At 41.7% G+C, this 18,989-nt stretch overlaps 2 protein-coding genes across 3 annotated transcripts in view; one reads left to right on the plus strand and one right to left on the minus strand.

The window, feature by feature from the left end:
• The first annotated feature begins 844 nt into the window (after nucleotides 1-844).
• ankrd9 (ankyrin repeat domain 9) lies at nucleotides 845-3,125 on the plus strand. Its single transcript, XM_021574004.3, has one exon. The coding sequence runs from the start codon at nucleotides 2,138-2,140 to the stop codon at nucleotides 3,008-3,010; it is 873 nt and encodes a 290-aa protein (XP_021429679.1). The 5' UTR covers nucleotides 845-2,137; the 3' UTR covers nucleotides 3,011-3,125.
• Nucleotides 3,126-3,768: 643 nt separating this feature from the next.
• tecpr2 (tectonin beta-propeller repeat containing 2) overlaps nucleotides 3,769-18,989 on the minus strand; it is a 33,380-nt gene continuing 18,159 nt past the window's right edge. For both annotated transcript variants that reach the window (XM_021574003.3, XM_021574001.3), the window contains exons 17-20: nucleotides 9,521-9,669; nucleotides 6,699-6,840; nucleotides 6,318-6,467; nucleotides 3,769-5,810 (exon numbers count right to left, since the gene is read on the minus strand). In XM_021574003.3, coding sequence (XP_021429678.1) covers nucleotides 5,659-5,810; nucleotides 6,318-6,467; nucleotides 6,699-6,840; nucleotides 9,521-9,669 — 593 coding nt within the window. In that variant the 3' untranslated portion in view covers nucleotides 3,769-5,658. The remainder of the gene's footprint in view (nucleotides 5,811-6,317; nucleotides 6,468-6,698; nucleotides 6,841-9,520; nucleotides 9,670-18,989) is intronic.

Genomic DNA, 18,989 nt, shown 5'->3' on the forward strand with positions numbered 1-18,989 from the left:
GCAGTTTGTTTTGGTTGTGTTTCGGTTTGTTTTGACCAATAGGAACTGAATGGTGAACAATGTATTGTGTCATTTGATGTACTTTTATTGTAAATAGGAATAGAAGATGTTTCTGAACACCTCTACATTAAATGTGGATGCTACCATGATTAGGGATAATCATGAATTAATGAATAACGATGAGTGAGAAGCTTACAGAGGCTCAAAGATCATACCTCCAAAAAATTGCACTTGAGCTAGACTAATTTCTTGCTAAATCGGGGGGTCCTCCCATAGGCATTGGGAATACTTTATATAGGCTACTATTGCCTGATGTTAATGTACCTGGTCTTTTTACTACACTGGTAAAATACATCTGGAAGGCACCGTATCTGTGCAGATACATGAATAAGATACAAGATTATTATTCCTTTTTCCAATGTTGTTCCCACAGAGATGTGGTTGTTACAGATGGTGATGGATTTCATTCTTCACTTAACATTCATTTAATCAAAAAGACTCATCCATTATGCTTCTTTTGAACTGTAAAGTTGCCTATTTTATACAGTATAGTCCCATCCTACCTATCTAGCTGCAGCAGGCATGCTCACGTCATGTTGATATACACTAAATCTAAATATTATCTTTTGTGATCATCTATTTCTCATGACATAGGCTACACAGATTACCCAGGCCATAACGCAGGGTTAGGGTTGGGGTTTATGACTGTGAAACATCACTGTGTCTGTTTGCATCATAGTCACTGGGACATGAGAGTGCCACCTGCAGCTGGATCATGCTTCTCACAACCATGCTCAATGAGGATATGAATAAGTCCATGCAACTCCATACCAGGATGTCACTTTCCCCAAAATGTTTTATTGATACCAGTCTGTCTTCCTAACTAGACATTTTTAATTAGCAGATTCCTAACCATTTTACATTGAATTCCCACTTCTATACCCATTTCACATTGCATTTCCACTTCATGGCTCATAAGAAATAATTTCAATACATCAGATTTGATCATGATGTGGGGACATACTGTTTGCTGTAAATTTGAAAATGAGTGGTGAAGACAGGCTACTTTGTCAATTCAAGGTTATGCATGACATGTAATGACACGTATTCACCAAACAGATGGCGTGGTCGACTATCTAAAAGCCGATTATGGTCTGCCCTATACTGAAGCTACTAAAACCAATAGCCTAGATTTGACTTTGCATGAACTCACAAACTGTTTCATAATTTGAGGTTACATTTTAATGTTAAAGTTAGTGTTTTTGCAATGCATATGTCACCGCTTTTCAAATGCCTATAGTTGCTTGACATTGTAATGTGGTGTAAATATACGTTTTTATTCTATCCTTAAAATAGATTTTACACTTGATAGGTTTAGCCTAATCCTGATGAGACATTACGACCCAAACGAGAAGCAGTTATAACGCGTAAAACAGACATGTCTGTCAGAATTTAGCAGTGAGGGGTGTTGGTAGCTGCACGTTGCACCAGACGCGCAATTATATAACTTGCACTGGTGACCCACAACCCAACATACATCCTCTACACCGGACTGTTCTGAATGTACTGTATGCAGTGGGGACACTCGATAGGGGGGCGATAGCGCGTCTCCCAAACAAATCGCTCACATGGCACACAACAAATATGGAAAAGTTAGGGACACTTGAACTGACGTCACATTTAATCTCACTATGAAGTCGTCATCAACCAATGGGGATATTTGTTGACGCAGTCAGCGGCCAACGAGGGCAGTCGTGAAGGGAGTTCCACTACGGTTCGCCACCAGCAAGGATATATAAACTGCCGATGGAGTTCGAAAAGGGGTTTGAAGCAAGTCAAGAATAGTGGTGCTGAACAGACTCAGGCAGGGTCCTTGCTACTGAACACAGACTCAGAGAGCAGCGAGACCGAAGAGCTCTAAACGATTGCTATCGGCTTTTATTTCTTATTTTGAAACACATTTTCCAGTGTGTCATGCAACTTTTCTAAATTCAGCTATTGATTATTTTTGTCTTCTAAAAAAATCACTTCGGTTGACATCCTGTCTTGATGTAAACAAACCTGGCACAGAGGTGCTTATACCTTGCAAAAAAAAGGTATATTCCGAAATTAAACGTATCTGCAGAACAAAGTGACCATGCCTTACGATCTAGCGGGTGTGTTTGACAACCGGGCGGATTATAAATCCGAGAAACAGTGCCAAAGAACCTCCTTTGCCTTCTACCAAGCAGTGCGAGACCTGCTACCAGTATGGGTACTCGAGGACATGCGGACAATGGAGGTGTTTCACTGGGAAGATGACGGGCGGGCGTGCACTTTTACTCCATCCGAGGCTTTTCTGTATGCACTTGTGCACGATCATCAACAATACGCCAGATACCTGCTCAACAGATACTCTGTCCGCGCACTGGAGATGCCCAGTCGAAGCTTCTGCTGCTGCCAAGCATCTGCAACACCACATCTCACAGTAGCTGTCCGCTATAACCGTATTACTATCCTGAAAATGATTCTGGACTCTCTGAAAGACTTCTCCAATAGCGAGCGCGTGAGCTACATTAACAGTCGTGGATGTTTTCACGTGGAGGGAGGCAAAGGCGCATTGCATCTGGCGTGCGAACTAGTTCGCCCAGAGTGTTTGATTCTGTTACTAGGACACGGTGCATGTCCTTATGTCACAGATCGAGATGGGAACACCCCCTTGGACTGCCTCTTAAATCAGATACGCCGGGGTGAGCCTGACATGCGCCGGAAGCACGTCTGCCTTGGTTATCTCATTCTCTTCATGCCAAAATTCCATTTTCAAATGAAGGGAAAGTTGGAGAAGAATCCAGGGCTGTGGCAGGGTCTTATTGGAGAGCAAGCGTTCCAGTGGCTATCAGGACTATCTCCCCCCTCTCTCTTTGTTCAGGCTATGCAGAAGTTGACCCAGTCCATACCTGTTGAACAGCTGGACCCTCTGCCAGACTTTCTGAAACCACTGGACTTCAGACTACACCAGTATGCCAGTTAAACATTCTCTCAAGACCTCTCAGATAAAACTACTGTACTGACTTCTGGAATCAAATAGTTATTTTTGGCTATGGTGTGAACACTTTGACAACAGTGTCAATAAAAGTTAATTAAATGCAGCATGTGGCTTTGTAAATAGCAACTCAAAATGTTCTTTACATTTTGATGTTTAAAAACAATGCACTTTAGAATAAATGTTGAGTTCTCATATTTGACACTAAAGAGTGAATGTAATGGTGTTAATGTTGCAATGTGTAAATAAAATACTATTATTGTCTATAAAATATATGAATCTGTTGTTTTCTTTTATCTATAATGTGCTTCACCTATAGGGCCATTATCTGGAAGTTGTGGGCTGAAGGGGTGCAGAGAACATGTTAATACAATGTTACTACTACAGTAATTACAGTTACTACACAGGCAATGGAACAACAATGTAGTTACAGAACTACAGAATAAACTATAGAATAGGTCCAAAACTACATGGCAGCATGAACATGTGTTTTACATCATCGTATCACCCACCCATAAAATGGCACAATGGTTTGAATAAGCTCTTTACACACATTCATGGTTTTGTTTTCTGTGACAAATGCTTGGCTCATGGTCAGAAGGAGAACATTCTCAACTCCAGCTCCCACATTTTTGTTCCAGCTCAGCACTGTGTTAGTGCTGGGCTAGAGCAAAAAAATGTGCAGTCCTATAGAGTTGAGAAACGCTGCTTTATGGTCGTCATACAGTATCATCACGTAGAGTCAATAACTGTAAACATCTTTATTAAGGAAGTCATACTGAGGAGAGGCATTGATTCATACAGTGGACTTACAGTACTGTGCATCCCATGAAAGACGCACAGAGGGGCAACAGTACTTCAACTTGTCCAGTATATTCCAAAATATTGGTCATTTGATGACCCACCAGATTTTCTTTACATCTCAAATGGCACCCTATTCCCCTACAGAGTGCACTACTTCTGACCAGGGTGCGGGCTCTGGTCAAAAGTATTTACTACTTTTTTATTAAGGATCCCCCACTGTTGAAACAATAGAGTAGTGCACTACATAGGGAATAATAGGTTGCCATTTGGGATGCACTCTTTGTCAAAGTGAATTGAACTGGCAAGCCCCTAATGACTAAGTAGTACTGATGTAGAGTACAGTATTCAGAAGCAGCATTATGATCACATGTAGTATGCCTAATGTCAATGTGTAACCCTGGTTTCTATATGTTAATATTATAGCTAGATAATTCAGCATTGTAATACAGTACTAGTTAAGCCACACTTATAGCTTTTCACAAACACAACCAACTTATTCACAAAGCTATGAGATGTACTAGTCAGTGAGTGAGTTATATTTCCAAAGCTGTTTAGCTGTTGTTAATATGCTTGATTAAAGTATCTGTCAACCATTAAATGCATGATTCCCATATTTATACAGTAGCTGTATTAAGACTGGATAAATTAATTGGTTAGTTTCCCTTTCTGGTAGTTATACAAAATACACGTTAGAAATCTCCCAGCTCAAAATCCTGCAAAGTAATATCCCTTCCTTAGTGAGCACACATCATTCCACAGTAAAAAAGGAAGCAATCAATCAATCTGTGCACAGTAAGCACCTACAGAGATGAACTTAAGGTACCCTTGCAAGGTGACTAACGTAATCAATTTCTCCATTCAAGTACTTACATTCACATGTTACAACTGTGTTATTATATACAGTAAAAATAACAATAAATAATGGATCTCCTTCCTACTACAGTCATAGTTCCCTTTAAAACAATATACAAACATCATTTCAGACCATGGCCCTATCTAACTCCTGTGGCATTGAGTTGGGTGACAATGGTTAAACTGGACTAAAGGTCTTAGTCTTTAATCGAAGGTACCCTATTGGAAGGCTCTTGAGTGTGCTGTGGTAAATACTGTATTCAACGGAATTGATCAATGTGTAAAAAATAACACCAGAGCTACAGTAAGTTCCTTTGGGAGAGGGTGTTTCCTAAGAAAACAAAAATAAACTGTCTCAGGGCAGCAAGTCTAGACTAGTGATGTGTACTTGAGTGGGGTTACCTTCTCACTTACAACTAAAGTGCAGACTAACTAAAATGAATAAATATAACAAAATCGCCTTCCTACAATGTCATCAGATAAAAATAACAAATAAAATAACTAATATATCAATAAATTAATTAATTCAAATTCAATAGGGATTGGTTGGGTTAGGTTAAACGTAAACACTGGTCGGACACTTAATAATGCTTGAAAACAGCATAAGGAGGTCTGGGCGACACACCCCATTCCCTTGGTAACACAAAATCATCCCGTCCTGTCTGTCTACAGAGCCATTGTGCACTCAGTTCTGATTCATAACCATATAGCAGTTGCCATAAAATCTTAGATATTATGTACATAGGAGGTTAACATAAAAAATACACAGTAAGTAAAGTACAGACTAATAAATGAAATGCAGCCCATTTCAGTAGTGAAAGAGAATAATAATAGTGGTTGTTTCGGTTGGGAAGAGACATGGCAAATGGCACCCTATTCCCTACATTGTGCACTACTTTTGACAAGAGCCCTATGCACCCTGTGGTTCCTAGTCAAAAGTAGTACACTGTATAGGGAATAGAATGCAAATTCTGTCTTCTTTAGATGACCTCCCACTCCTCCTCCAGGTCCTCTCCGCTCAGGGAGCCTGTGTTGACGTGGCACTTGACAACGGTGTGCACCATGGTCTTGGTGAGCCGGTGACTCAGACCTCCAGACAAACTCACAGCCCACAGTTCGTCCATGGGTGTCACTGTGGGACAATCAGCGGGTTGGAGGGATCAGATTGAGCAAAGCAAGGAGCAGAATCGCTAATCTTGATCACTTAATGAGGACTTATTTGGGACGCAAGGTGATTTGTAGATCAGTGATTCTGGCTGTGGAGTCGATCTCAAACATGCACAAAGGAACACCAAGCCAAACATTAACAATGGCTGAGAGTGTATTAACTCTAAGCTACAGTAAGCCCCTGACCTGTGTACAAAACATGCTTGAATTGTGGACCAAGATATGTGGGAATGAGCGGAAGCCAACACTTTGTTGTTGCTACTGTACTAGAACACAGTTGTGTTCTTACTGTATCATGTTCTTCTTATTTTTTATTTGTATATCTCGTTCTACCTTGTTATTGATTATTGTATTGTTGGGGTTAGAGCTAGCAAGAAAGGCATTTCACTGTACTTGTTCATTTGACATTAAAACGTGTTGTTCCACAACTGGAACACTCTCTCTCTCTCTCTCTCTCCATCTCATCACTCACCTGTTAGCCAGTTGAGCAGGCCTGGTATCTTCTTCCAGTAGTCCCCTGCTGGGTTCTTGTCAGTGATACCGTAGCGCCTCGCCACCTCCCCGTTGGGGCAACGCACCCAAACTGTCTTCACACTCAGCACCAGCTGACTGGCCTGAAGGCCTGGGAACACATTGGATATAGAACACTGAAGTTGATTGTCTCGTCTTTGGACAAAGGTTTTATGAATGGGTGTCTGATCTTCCGCTTATGGAAACGTGGTTGTCTAACTTAAACAAAGAGACAATAACGCACTGGGTAAAAATCGAAAATGGATGACAGGTGTAGGGATAGGGAACAAAAGGTGTTATATCATTGGGTGTCTGATTGATGGTCAATCGTCAGGTCATCTACCTGGAATGTGTTCCCAGTCTGTGCCGACAGGCATCTCGTCTGTGATTCCTGTGCGGACATGTACGTTCCCTCTGTTGTCCATGGCCCACAGCATGCGGTCGTTGGGACTGGTGTGGATCCTTATCAAGTGCACTCCTACTGGCTGATGGAGGAGGAAACCATGACGATGTGAACAACACAGCACAACTCGAAATATAATGGGCTGAACAAGGGCCCCAGGACCAGCAGAGGCAAAATAGCCCCATAACTGAGATCTACCACCATATTTTACAGTAGGTATGTTTTTTTCCCCCTCATACATTCTCATTTTGATGCCAAACGTACCACTGGTGTGCGTGGCCAAAGAGCTTTATTTTATGTCATCCAACAAATGTGAATGTCTGGAGTTTGCTAAACGGCATTGGCACTTGGATTCGAACCAGTGCTATGGTCAGATGACATGTTAATAGAGCTGTTTAGTCACACACACCAGTTGTGTGTTTGGGGTCGGAATGAGAATACATAAGCAGAAAAGAGCCCCATGCCTACTGTAAAATATGGGGGTGGATCTTTGATGTTATGGGGATATATTGCTTCCACTGGTCCTGGGGCCCTAGTTATGGTCAACGGCATCATGAACTTTACCCAGTACCAGGACAAAAACCTGTTTGCCTCTGCGAGGAGGCAACAACTTGGCTGCAAGTGGATCTTCCAGCAAGACAATAACCCCAAGCACACATCAAAATCCACAATGAAATGGTTAAATGGCCACAAAACCAACATTTTGCAATGTCCATCTCAGTCTCCGGAAATGAAACCCATTGAAAACCTGTGGATTGAATTGAAGAGGGCAGTCCATAAGTGCAGACGAAGGATATCAAGGATCTGAAAATATTCTGTATGGAGGAATGGTCTAAGATCCCTCCCAAAGTGTTCTCAAACTCATAAAACCTTTTAGAAAAGGTTCAGTGCCGTTATCCTCGCAAGGTGAGGTATTGAAAACAGGGGTGTCCAATAATTATAACCCCTACCGTTGAGAAAAAAAAGTATTACTTGTCAAAAATATATACACTGCTCAAAAAAATAAAGGGAACACTAAAATAACACATCCTAGATCTGAATGAATGAAATATTCTTATTAAATACTTTTTTTTTTACATAGTTGAATGTGCTGACAACAAAATCACACAAAAATGATCAATGGAAATCAAATTTATCAACCCATGGAGGTCTGGATTTGGAGTCACACTCAAAATTAAAGTGGAAAACAACACTACAGGCTGATCCAACTTTGATGTAATGTCTTTAAAACAAGTCAAAATGAGGCTCAGTAGTGTGTGTGGCCTCCACGTGCCTGTATGACCTCCCTACAACGCCTGGGCATGCTCCTGATGAGGTGGCGGATGGTCTCCTGAGGGATCTCCTCCCAGACCTGGACTAAAGCATCTGCCAACTCCCGGACAGTCTGTGGTGCAATGTGGCATTGGTGGATGGAGCGAGACATGATGTCCCAGATGTGCTCAATTGGATTCAGGTCTGGGGAACGGGCGGGCCAGTCCATAGCATCAATACCTTCCTCTTGCAGGAACTGCTGACACACTCCAGCAACATGAGGTCTAGCATTGTCTTGCATTAGGAGGAACCCAGGGCCAACCGCACCAGCATATGGTCTCACAAGGGGTCTGAGGATCTCATCTCGGTACCTAATGGCAGTCAGGCTACCTCTGGCGAGCACATGGAGGGCTGTGCGGCCCCCCAAAGAAATGGCACCCCACACCATAACTGACCCTCCGCCAAACCGGTCATGCTGGAGGATGTTGCAGGCAGCAGAACGTTCTCCACGGCGTCTCCAGACTGTCACGTCTGTCACATGTGCTCAGTGTGAACCTGCTTTCATCTGTGAAGAGCACAGGGCGCCAGTGGCGAATTTGCCAATCTTGGTGTTCTCTGGCAAATTAAAAACGTCCTGCACGGTGTTGGGCTGTAAGCACAACCCCCACCTGTGGACGTCGGGCCCTCATACCACCCTCATGGAGTCTGTTTCTGACCGTTTGAGCAGACACATGCACATTTGTGGCCTGCTGGAGGTCATTTTGCAGGGCTCTGGCACAAAGGCGGAGGTAGCGGTCCTGCTGCTGGGTTGTTGCCCTCCTACGGCCTCCTCCACGTCTCCTGATGTACTGGCCTGTCTCCTGGTAGCGCCTCCATGCTCTGTACACTACGCTGACAGACACAGCAAACCTTCTTGCCACAGCTCGCATTGATGTGCCATCCTGGATGAGCTGCACTACCTGAGCCACTTGTGTGGGTTGTAGACTCCGTCTCATGCTACCACTTGAGTGAAAGCACCGCCAGCATTCAAAAGTGACCAAAACCTCAGCCAGGAAGCATAGGAACTGAGAAGTGGTCTGTGGTCCCCACCTGCAGAACCACTCCTTTATTGAGGGTGTCTTGCTAATTGCCTATAATTTCCACCTGTTGTCTATTCCATTTGCACAACAGCATGTGAAATTTATTGTCAATCAGTGTTGCTTCCTAAGTGGACAGTTTGATTTCACAGAAGTGTGATTGACTTGGAGTTACATTGTGTTGTTTAAGTGTTCCCTTTATTTTTTTGAGCAGTGTATATATATCTTTCTCTTAGCAATTGTATAAAATAATATAATTTCCCAATTTTTTGGAGCATACAATATAGCTCAGTATTTTAATTCCTTATTTTATACAGCCATTTTGCTCATCTTTATCAAGGGTGTCAATAATTTCGGACTCCACCGTATAAGCAACTATCACTGTATCAATCAAATGGTATTCATAATCTAAGCAGATGCACTGTGTGGATTTACCTGCTCTGGTGGTTCAATGCAGATCCAGGCAGGAAGCATCATGCTGGGGTTGAGGGGTTGCGTGCCCACGCGGAAATAGACCATCCCATAGCCATCACACGCCCACACATTCTGACTGCCACATGATATGCTGATCAGCCTTACCTGACCTGCAAGACAAAGCAAACCAAACCAATGTCAGTTCTTCAGCTTCTGTGAAGTCTTTCTTCATGACACTGAAGAAACGATTGTGCAGGAACATTGGTTCAGACATATAGGCCTAATAATAACAGAGATCTTTTACATAATATTGTAACAGACTTTGATAATAGGCTCATTTTAACTGGGAGTATATGTATGTACGACTTTCTCTTACTATTGTTCAGTAAGAAAAACAGAAACCACAGCCATTGATATTGCTTTGTGCGGCACAATATAACACAGCACACTAGAGGCCCATGTGACAAAACACTATTACGTCACAGTAATCTCACACATTATATAATCTGACTATTGGGCTGGCTGACCTCTAAACAAACAATGACCTCCAAATAAAGCAATCCCATTCGCCTGCAATATTCTTGACTTTATGTTAATGACTTTGTATTATTTGTATATCTGTCATCGGTTTCTTGTTGTTACGGTGCGTGAATGAGGACCCAAAAGCGAATTAACGTAAACAGAGCTTCTTTAATAACAAAACAAAACGTAGGCTCAGATGGACCGGCAGGTTCCGACAGGACAGGACAAGGTTGCAGCAAACATGACGATAGTCTGGTTCAGGCATGAACAACACAAACAAGAATCCGACAAAGACAGGAGCAGAAACAGAGAGAGATATAGAGGACTAATCAGAGGGAAAAAGGGAACAGGTGGGAAAAGGGGTGACGAGGTAGTTAGGAGGAGACAAGGCACAGCTGGGGGAAAGAGGGGGAGAAAAGGTAACCTAACAACGACCAGCAGAGGGAGACAGGGTGAAGGGAAAGGACAGAAACAAGACACAACATGACAGTACATGACACTTGTGCTGTGTTTATTATCTAATCCAAATGACACAATGGCAAGTTCGCTCAGGGAAAAATGAAGTCAATCTATTCTATTCTAATAAAGACTGCATACATATACGTCCACTTCAAAATGTTCAGTGAGTGACGTATGCATGGTTTCGTGCGTGCGTAAAAAACTGACACTGTAGAAGCTTGGTATGTTATACCTTTCCCAAACTAAACCATAGGGCATGTGATATCAGGACAGAGAATACGGATGGACAACGACCACCGGGAGAGGTTAAGTTTAAATGCCTGGATGTCCTCACAGACACATCAGGGCAAGGTGTTGATAAAGTGAACTGGTTTGTCCTGCTAACCTTGACGCTCCTCTATCCCATGATTGCATTGATGTGATGACAGTCCCTTTAATCTAAGCCAGATAAGGAAAAGCACATCGCCCAGAACAGGAGATGGCATGTTTAAATAAAAGGTTAAATGAAAATAAAATAAAATAAAAATGTTGATGATGCAAAGAGTTCTCTGAGCTTCTGTTTAACAAATGAATGAAGGCCGAGGGGTTGTAAGCCAATAAGGCAAAAAAGACAAGTTATTATTTCATGTGAAACATTACAACACTTACTGTGTTTTCAAAGGCTTCATCACTTAAAAACAAATACTTATTTCAGTCTTTAGAAGAGGTTTCCGACTGAATGATGTGAATACTTTTATGAAATATGAGGACCGACACACCAAAACATAGCGTATTACTTAGTATTTTCTTGTCAAAGGGTTAAAGATGCATTCTGGGATCTTAAGTACTTACAATTTCGTAACAGATTGTACAAATTGGATGTTTTTTTGTTGCAGGGTGTAACATATTATACGAAATGGATGGCGTAGTACACAATTGCGCAACATTTTCAAGGAACTGTTTTTTGCTCGTGAGCACTACTTTTAAAACTACTGGCTGAAATGCTTGGGAGCATCCCTTTAATGGTCAACCCTTCCAAAATCATTGTTCTCTGCATTCATCACATTATCACTATTAGATTAAGCTATTGACATTCTGTAACAAACTTTGTGTGGGGAGAGACAGGGTCAGGGACAGTGAAACCACCCTACTGTTGATAAGGTGGCTGTCATTGTAGCCTGGCGGGTAGGAGCACTGGGCCAGTCACCAAAAGGTTGCTGGATTGAATTCCCAAGCTGACAATGTAAAAATCTGGAACATATCGACTTGATGAATTCCACCTATCCCTAAAAAATGAAAACCTGGACCTCTATAGAAATAACCTATAATCTATAGGGATCGCTAAAGGGATCGGTTGCAATTCAAGATTACTCCTGGAGTTTCTGGGCAAGATACATTCTTAGAAAAGATTAGCCTAGTCCTAAATGTTGCCTGAGACTTGGGTGTGGAGCCCATAGATGCCATAGGGGTCTACAGCCATGTCTAGCCTAAACAAGTATTTGTATTTCTTTTTCTGAATAGTGTATATGGTACTAGATCCAACATGCATTGGTGTTCAGAGACATTGGATATACTGTTTTAACCCTTTGACATCACCCTTTCACCTCTGACCTCACTGGGAAATCCTCTGGTGGTAAAAGTAGCCACCCTTTGCCTTGATGACAGCTTTCCACACTCTTGGCATTCGCTCAACCAGCATCATGAGGAATGCTTTCCCAACAGTCTTGAAGGACTTCCCACATATGCTGAGCTCTTGTTGGCTGCTTTTCCTTCACTCTGCGGTCCAACTCATCCCAAACCATCTCAATTGGGTTGAGGTCGGGTGATTGCCAAGGCCAGGTCATCTGATGCAGCACCTTCTTGGTCAAAAAGTCCTTACACAGCCTGGAGGTGTGTTGGATCATTGTCCTGTTGAAAAACAAATAATAGTCCCACTAAGCGCAAACAGAATGCTGTGGTAGCCATGCTGGTTAATTGTGCCTTGAATTCTAAATAAATCACAGACAGTGTCACCAGCAACCTCCTCCTTTATGGTGGTAATCACACATGCAGAGATCATCCGTTCGGCCTACTCTGCATCTCACAAAGACACAGCGGTTGGAAAAAAATAATAATAATTGGACTCAGACCAAAGGACAGATTTACACCGGTCTAATGTCCATTGCTTGTGTTTCAAGCAAGTCGATTCTTCTTATTGGAATCCTTTAGTGGTGGTTTCTTTGCAGCAATTTGACCATGAAGGCCTGATTCACACAGTCTCCTCTGAACAATTGATGTTGATATGTGTCTGCATTTATTCGAGCTGCAATTTCTGAGGCTGGTAACTCTAATGAACTTATCCTCTGCAGCAGAGGTAACTCTGGGTCTTCCTTTCTTGTGGTGGTCCTCATGAGAGCCAGTTTCATCATAACGCTTGATGGTTTTTGTGACTGCACTTGAAGAAACGCTCAAAGTTTTTGAAATGTTCTGGATTGTCTGACCTTCATGTTTTAAAGTAATGATGGACTGTCGTTTCTCTTTGCTTATTTGAGCTGTTCTTGCCATAATATGGACTTGGTCTTTCACCAAATAGGCCAATCTTCTGTATACCACCCCGACCTTGTCACAACACAACTGATTGGCTCAAACATATTAAGAAGGAAAGAAATTCCACAACTTTCAACAAGACACACCTGTTAATTGAAATGCATTCCAGGTGACTAGCTCATGAATATGGTTGAGAGAATACCAAGAGTGTGCAAAGCTGTCATCAAGTCAAAGGGTGGCTACTTTGAAGAATCTCAAATGTAAAATATTTAGATTTATTTAACACATATTTGGTTACTACATTATTCCATGTGTTATTTCATAGTTTTGATGTCTTCACTATTATTTTATGATGTAGAAAATAGTAAAAATAAAGAAAAACCCTTGAATGAGTAGGTGTGTCCAAACTTTTGACTGGTACTGTATATCAGGTGATCTATGAGCCAAACAATTTTCCTGGCAAGGTCACCAGGTCAGGACGAATACACTAAAAGCCCTATTTATGCCTACTCTAGGACCAAAGATGGTCACAGGGCAAGCACACATTACTAGTGTACTATGCCTTCAAGCAGCAACTGATGCTCACATGAAAGTGGAGAAAATATGTGTTCATACAGACAATTTACATTGGCTTACATAATCACATCAAATACTTATCATCAAAACAGAAGGCCTACCTTACTTTTAAAACTCACCTCACTGTGATGATCAATTTGAAGAAAGAACTTCAACAGCAGGTTGAAACAGTGTAGTTAGTCTTTGTTTCAAAGACTAACACAACGAAATGGACATTGCTTTCTAAGGTGATGATTAATTCAAAACTCCCATAAGCATATTAAAGCTTATGCATATGCATAAGCTTATGAGCCCAAGCCCGTAAAAAAAAACGGAATTAAAATGATGATTGTGCCGTAATACAATACATAGCCTAAGGCATATCACGCATGGTAGAAAAACACAAAATAAAACTGATATGTCTTTGGTACATAATTGGTCTAGCCTATACTCCAAAATTAAACAAATGTGAGTAATGGCCTTTGAGTGTGGACAGTATTATAATGCATACAGAATGGACTGGTATGCTACGCTCCAAAATGTCTATCCATGAGTCTGGGAGAGAACGTATAGCCCTAGCTGATGCTGTTGGTTCATTGATTGTGCAGGGTGGCTTACAATCAATGAATTTGTATTTTAATAGCCTAGTAATAGGGATTGTTTTATATTTTCACAATTAATTGGCTTACACATTACATTTAGCTATACAGAATATCTCACCACCATGCGTTTCCATCTCCTGCTCTCAACAGTTTAGTGAAATATGATTTGTTTTGCGAAAACATGTCACTATCGATGGTCCGGAACAGATTTCAAAAAAAGTTTCCCAAATTAAGCACTGGGTAGCTGGGACAGGCCATGGCATACAGAGTTTGGGCGGAATATTACCTACAGGGCAGCAAGAGCATGCTAATCAAGCAGTGTTTGATGCTTGGAGTGAAATAAGTGTTCTTAGATTTATTTCTCAGCTGCTCATATTAAGCACATGCTCCGATATAAACCCGAAGTAGCCTACAAAACGGACACGCGAGGCCTCCATTCGCTATTTGAGTGTATACAGATGACATGTCTTTTTCCCCCCCTGTTCCTGCCTATTTTCATATTAGTTAAGACAAGATTACATTGAATATAGTGTGATGGGTGAAAATATGATCACTTGATGAGATAACAGCTGAGCAGCCTGAGGCAAGGAACAGAGCGCAAGCTTTTTTTGTTGCTACTTTCTCAAATCATCAATAGCCTATAGTCGCACAATGCAACCCATATACTGTATGTCTTGATTTCTAAGACATTCTAAGGTTTGTATCATTCACAACTAAAGTTCCCAAATAACTCAAAATCTAGTGTATAGGACCTGTTTCAAAATGTTCACTTTTACACTCAACATAGCTGAATAAAATGGAAAGGATATGAAGTGGCTAAGTCCAATTATATTATTTTTACTATAAGATCATATAAAATAATACCACAGGACTATATGGTATTATTTTGTCAGCTAAATAAACAAGCCTACAGCCTATAGCATGGCGCATAGCCAGATAACATTTGCCTACAGTAGGCCAATTCATATTCTGTTCTTCTGAAATAAATTTTCTTCATAATGTTTCTTTAGACCTGACTAAAAATAAATAATGGGTTTATTCTGAAGGTGTACATTAAATTGATTTATTATACTTTTTTAAATGTCGATGTTCCAAAGTGGCGCATCAGTGACTTGTATGTGTACCTGGAGATGCTAAACATATTTATGTTAATTAGCGTTCAATTACTGTGAGCCTGGAAGTCTTGTGCATGACAACAACTGGCTGACAACATTTCATGACCGCCACAGCCCTAAGCTTACTAGTAGTTTTATCAGGGACAAGATGCCAATTGAGAAACAAATGATAAAACATTGTTAAATGTTTATTTATGTCAAACATGGAGAACCCACACAAGATAGACCAATGCTTTGTGATTTATTTCCCTTCCAAAAATAATTTTATTATATAGTAAATCAATCTTTTATAACAAATTACCTAAATGTTCGACACCCAATGAACGTCTTACAATGAAATAAGTTTCACTGAAAAATGTCTTTTCATTATGCGATAACTTTCAAAACTTCCTTCATGAACTATAATGAACTGTGAAAGGTGTCAAACACTCTTGTCCCTGTCCTGATTCCTGTGCAGTGTTCTAGCACGGAGACTTAGTGTCAATGACCACATGATCTAACAGAACACGGCTAAAAATGTGTGTACTCTCAGCTCCCTCCCCTCTCATGTTACATTGTGATGCACACATAGCCCAATACGGCCTGGCTACAGCTGTCTGCTGTCGTCACATGGCTGTCTATTTGCATCCAGACACTTTCCAGCAGCAGAACATATACAACCTGAACCTCTTCAATAAACAAACACTGAAGCTTCTACCAAGACCCTGGTGCATCTATCGAAGGGTTGAAATCTATCTGCTGTTAGATAACTTACTTTCCATGAATTTTAAATGACACCAACCTCTTGGAATGGAGGGTAGGGACTCATTGCCAAAATGACGGTAATACATAGGCCTAATATCTCTTTAGAATCATGTGTTTTCTACAGGCATGTCAGCTTACTGCTTGAGACGTGGTACAGCCCAAAAAAGTCTAAAAGGCAATGTAAACGGTTCACTCCAAAAAATATATGGATTTCTTTGGAGAACTTATCAGACACTCCTTCATGGAGTATTGAAAGGTCTTGACTTGTAGTAGGAGGAATTGCTCTGATAATTTCCCTGCCTGGCATGAACTTTGACACCTTGCTCAAGGAGTGCCTTATTACAAAAAAAAGTATTATGTAAGTACCACCTGCCTATACATAAGTAAAAAAACTCCCTAGTAAAACTGAGGAAGCGAGTGACGTCTGCCTGCTGAATCTGTGTCAGCAGCCAACTCAAGACAATGCCTCTAGATCCAGATCCTCTGTTTCAGGAGTGCTAGTGTATTGCTCTCCCTGTATTCCTGAGGGGCGTAACTAGGACTAGAAAGACAACCTCACATGAACTAGGTCAAAGTCAGACTGCAGTTTGGAGGTGCGAGTACCATTGCCGACCACTGGGACATGAAACGTAAGCTGGTGGGGACACTACGATGGGCGTGCGAAAGTATGCAGCTACATGGAACTGACACCAAAAGACAGGCTGACATTTGACAGACTAGACATACAGCATGTGCTAGATAAGTATGTCACACTGGGAATAAATGTTCAGCTCTGATCAGTTATGAAATGGCCATTTAATTTTTAAGAATGCTTATTGCCTATATATAAAATGTTCCTTTAACATCTGCAAACAAAATGGCTTAGTTATTACTACAGTATAATGAAATGTGGAAAACATTTACACTGAACAAAAATATATATGCATAATGCAACAATTTCATACAGTTACAGTTCATTTAAGGAAATAAGTCAAAATAAAGAACTTAATTAGGCCCTAATCTATGGATTTCACATGAATGGAATACAGATTTGCATATGTTGGTCATCACAGATACCTTTAAAAAAAGAAACGGTCAATAAAACAAGTCAGTATCTGGTGTGACCACCATTTGCATCATGCACCGTGAATACCAAACTTTTCCAGCATGCTAGTGGCCATTGAAGGTTAACATTAACCCACTGATGTCGGTTACAATGGCGAACTGCAATCAGGTCAAGAACCTAGTGAGGACGACGAGCATACAGATGAGCTTCTCTGCGACGATTTGTACAGAAATTCTTTGGTTGTGCAAACCCACAGTTTCATCACCTGTACGGGTGGCCGGTCTCAGATGATCTCGCAGGGGAAGAAGCAGGATGTGGAGGTCCTGGCTGGCGTGGTTACACGTGATCTGAGGTTGTGAGGCCGGTTGGACATACTGCCAAATTCTCTAAAACTACGTTTGAGGTGGCTTATAGTAGACTAATTTAATCAAATCTAAATCTATTTGTCACATGCGCAGAATACAACATGTGTAAACCTTACAGTGAAATGCTTACTTACAAGCCCTAACAAAATGCAGTTAAGAAAATACACCCCCAAAAAGTAAGAGATAAGAATAACAAATGATTAAAGAGCAGCAGTGAATAACAATAGTGGGGCTATATACCGGTACAGAGTCAATGTGCAATGTGTAGTCTGGGTAGCCATTTGATTAGCAGTTCAGGAGTCTTATGGCTTGGGGGTAGAAGCCTCTTGGGCCTCCCCTACCGACCAAGCCCTCCCTAACCCGGGCGACGCTAGGCCAATTGTGCGTCGCCTCACGGACCTCCCGTTCGCGGCCGGTTACGACAGAGCCTGGGCGCGAACCCAGGAACTCTGATGGCACAGCTGGCGCTGCAGTACTGCGCCCTTAACCACTGCTCCACCCGGGAGGCCCCTGGCCTTGTGAATATTGACCTGTTTAAAGGTCTTACATCGGCTGCGGAGAGTGTGATCACACAGTCTTCCGGAACAGCAGATGCTCTCATGCATGTTTCAGTGTTACTTGCCTCGAAGCGAGCATAGACGTTATTTAGCACATCTGGTAGGCTTGTGTCACTGGGCAGCTCTCGGCTGCGCTTCCCTTTGTAGTCTGTAATAGTTTGCAGGACATGCCACATCCGACGAGCGCCAGAGCCGGTGTAGTATGATTCGATCTTAGTCCTGTATTGACGCTTTGCTTGTTTGATGGTGTGTCGGAGGGAATAGTGGGATTTCTTATAAGCTTCTGGGTTAGAGTCCCGCTCCTTGAAAGTGACAGCTCTAGCCTATAGCTCAGTGCAAATATTGCCTGTAATTCATGGCTTCTGGTTGGGGTATGTATGTACAGTCACTGTGGGGACGACGTCCTCGATGCACTTATTGATAGTGACTGATGTGGTGTACTCCTCAATGCCATCGGAAGAATCCCTGAACATAGTCCAGTCTGTGTTAGCAAAACAGTCCTGAAGGTTAGCATCTGCTTAATCTGACCACTTTTTTTATAGACCCAGGTCACTGGTGCTTCCTGCTTAAATTTTAGCTTGTAAGCAGGAATCAGGAGGATAGAATTATGGTCAGATTTGCCAAATGGAGGGCGAGGGAGAGCTTTGTACGCGTCTTGGTGTGTGGAGTAAAGGTGGTCTCAAATTTTTCCCCCTCTGGTTGCACACATTTAACATGCTGATAGAAATTAGTTAAAACTGATTTAAGTTTCCCTGCATTAAAGACCCTGTTCACTAGGAGCGCCGCCTCTGTATGAACATTCAAATCTCTGGCAAGAGCTCTGGTGGACAGCCCTGCAGTCAGCATGCCAATTGCATGCTCCCTCAAAACTTGAGACATCTGTGGCCTTGTGTTGTGTGACAAAATTGCTCATTTTAGAGTGGCCTTTTATTGTCCACAGCACAAGGTGCACCTGTGTAATGATCATGCCGTTTAATCAGCTTCTTGATATGCCACACCTGTCAGGTGGATGGATTGTCTT

This window comes from Oncorhynchus mykiss, chromosome 19 (genome assembly GCF_057628025.1).
Source record: "Oncorhynchus mykiss isolate SJ-2025 chromosome 19, ASM5762802v1, whole genome shotgun sequence".
NCBI lineage: Eukaryota > Metazoa > Chordata > Actinopteri > Salmoniformes > Salmonidae > Oncorhynchus > Oncorhynchus mykiss.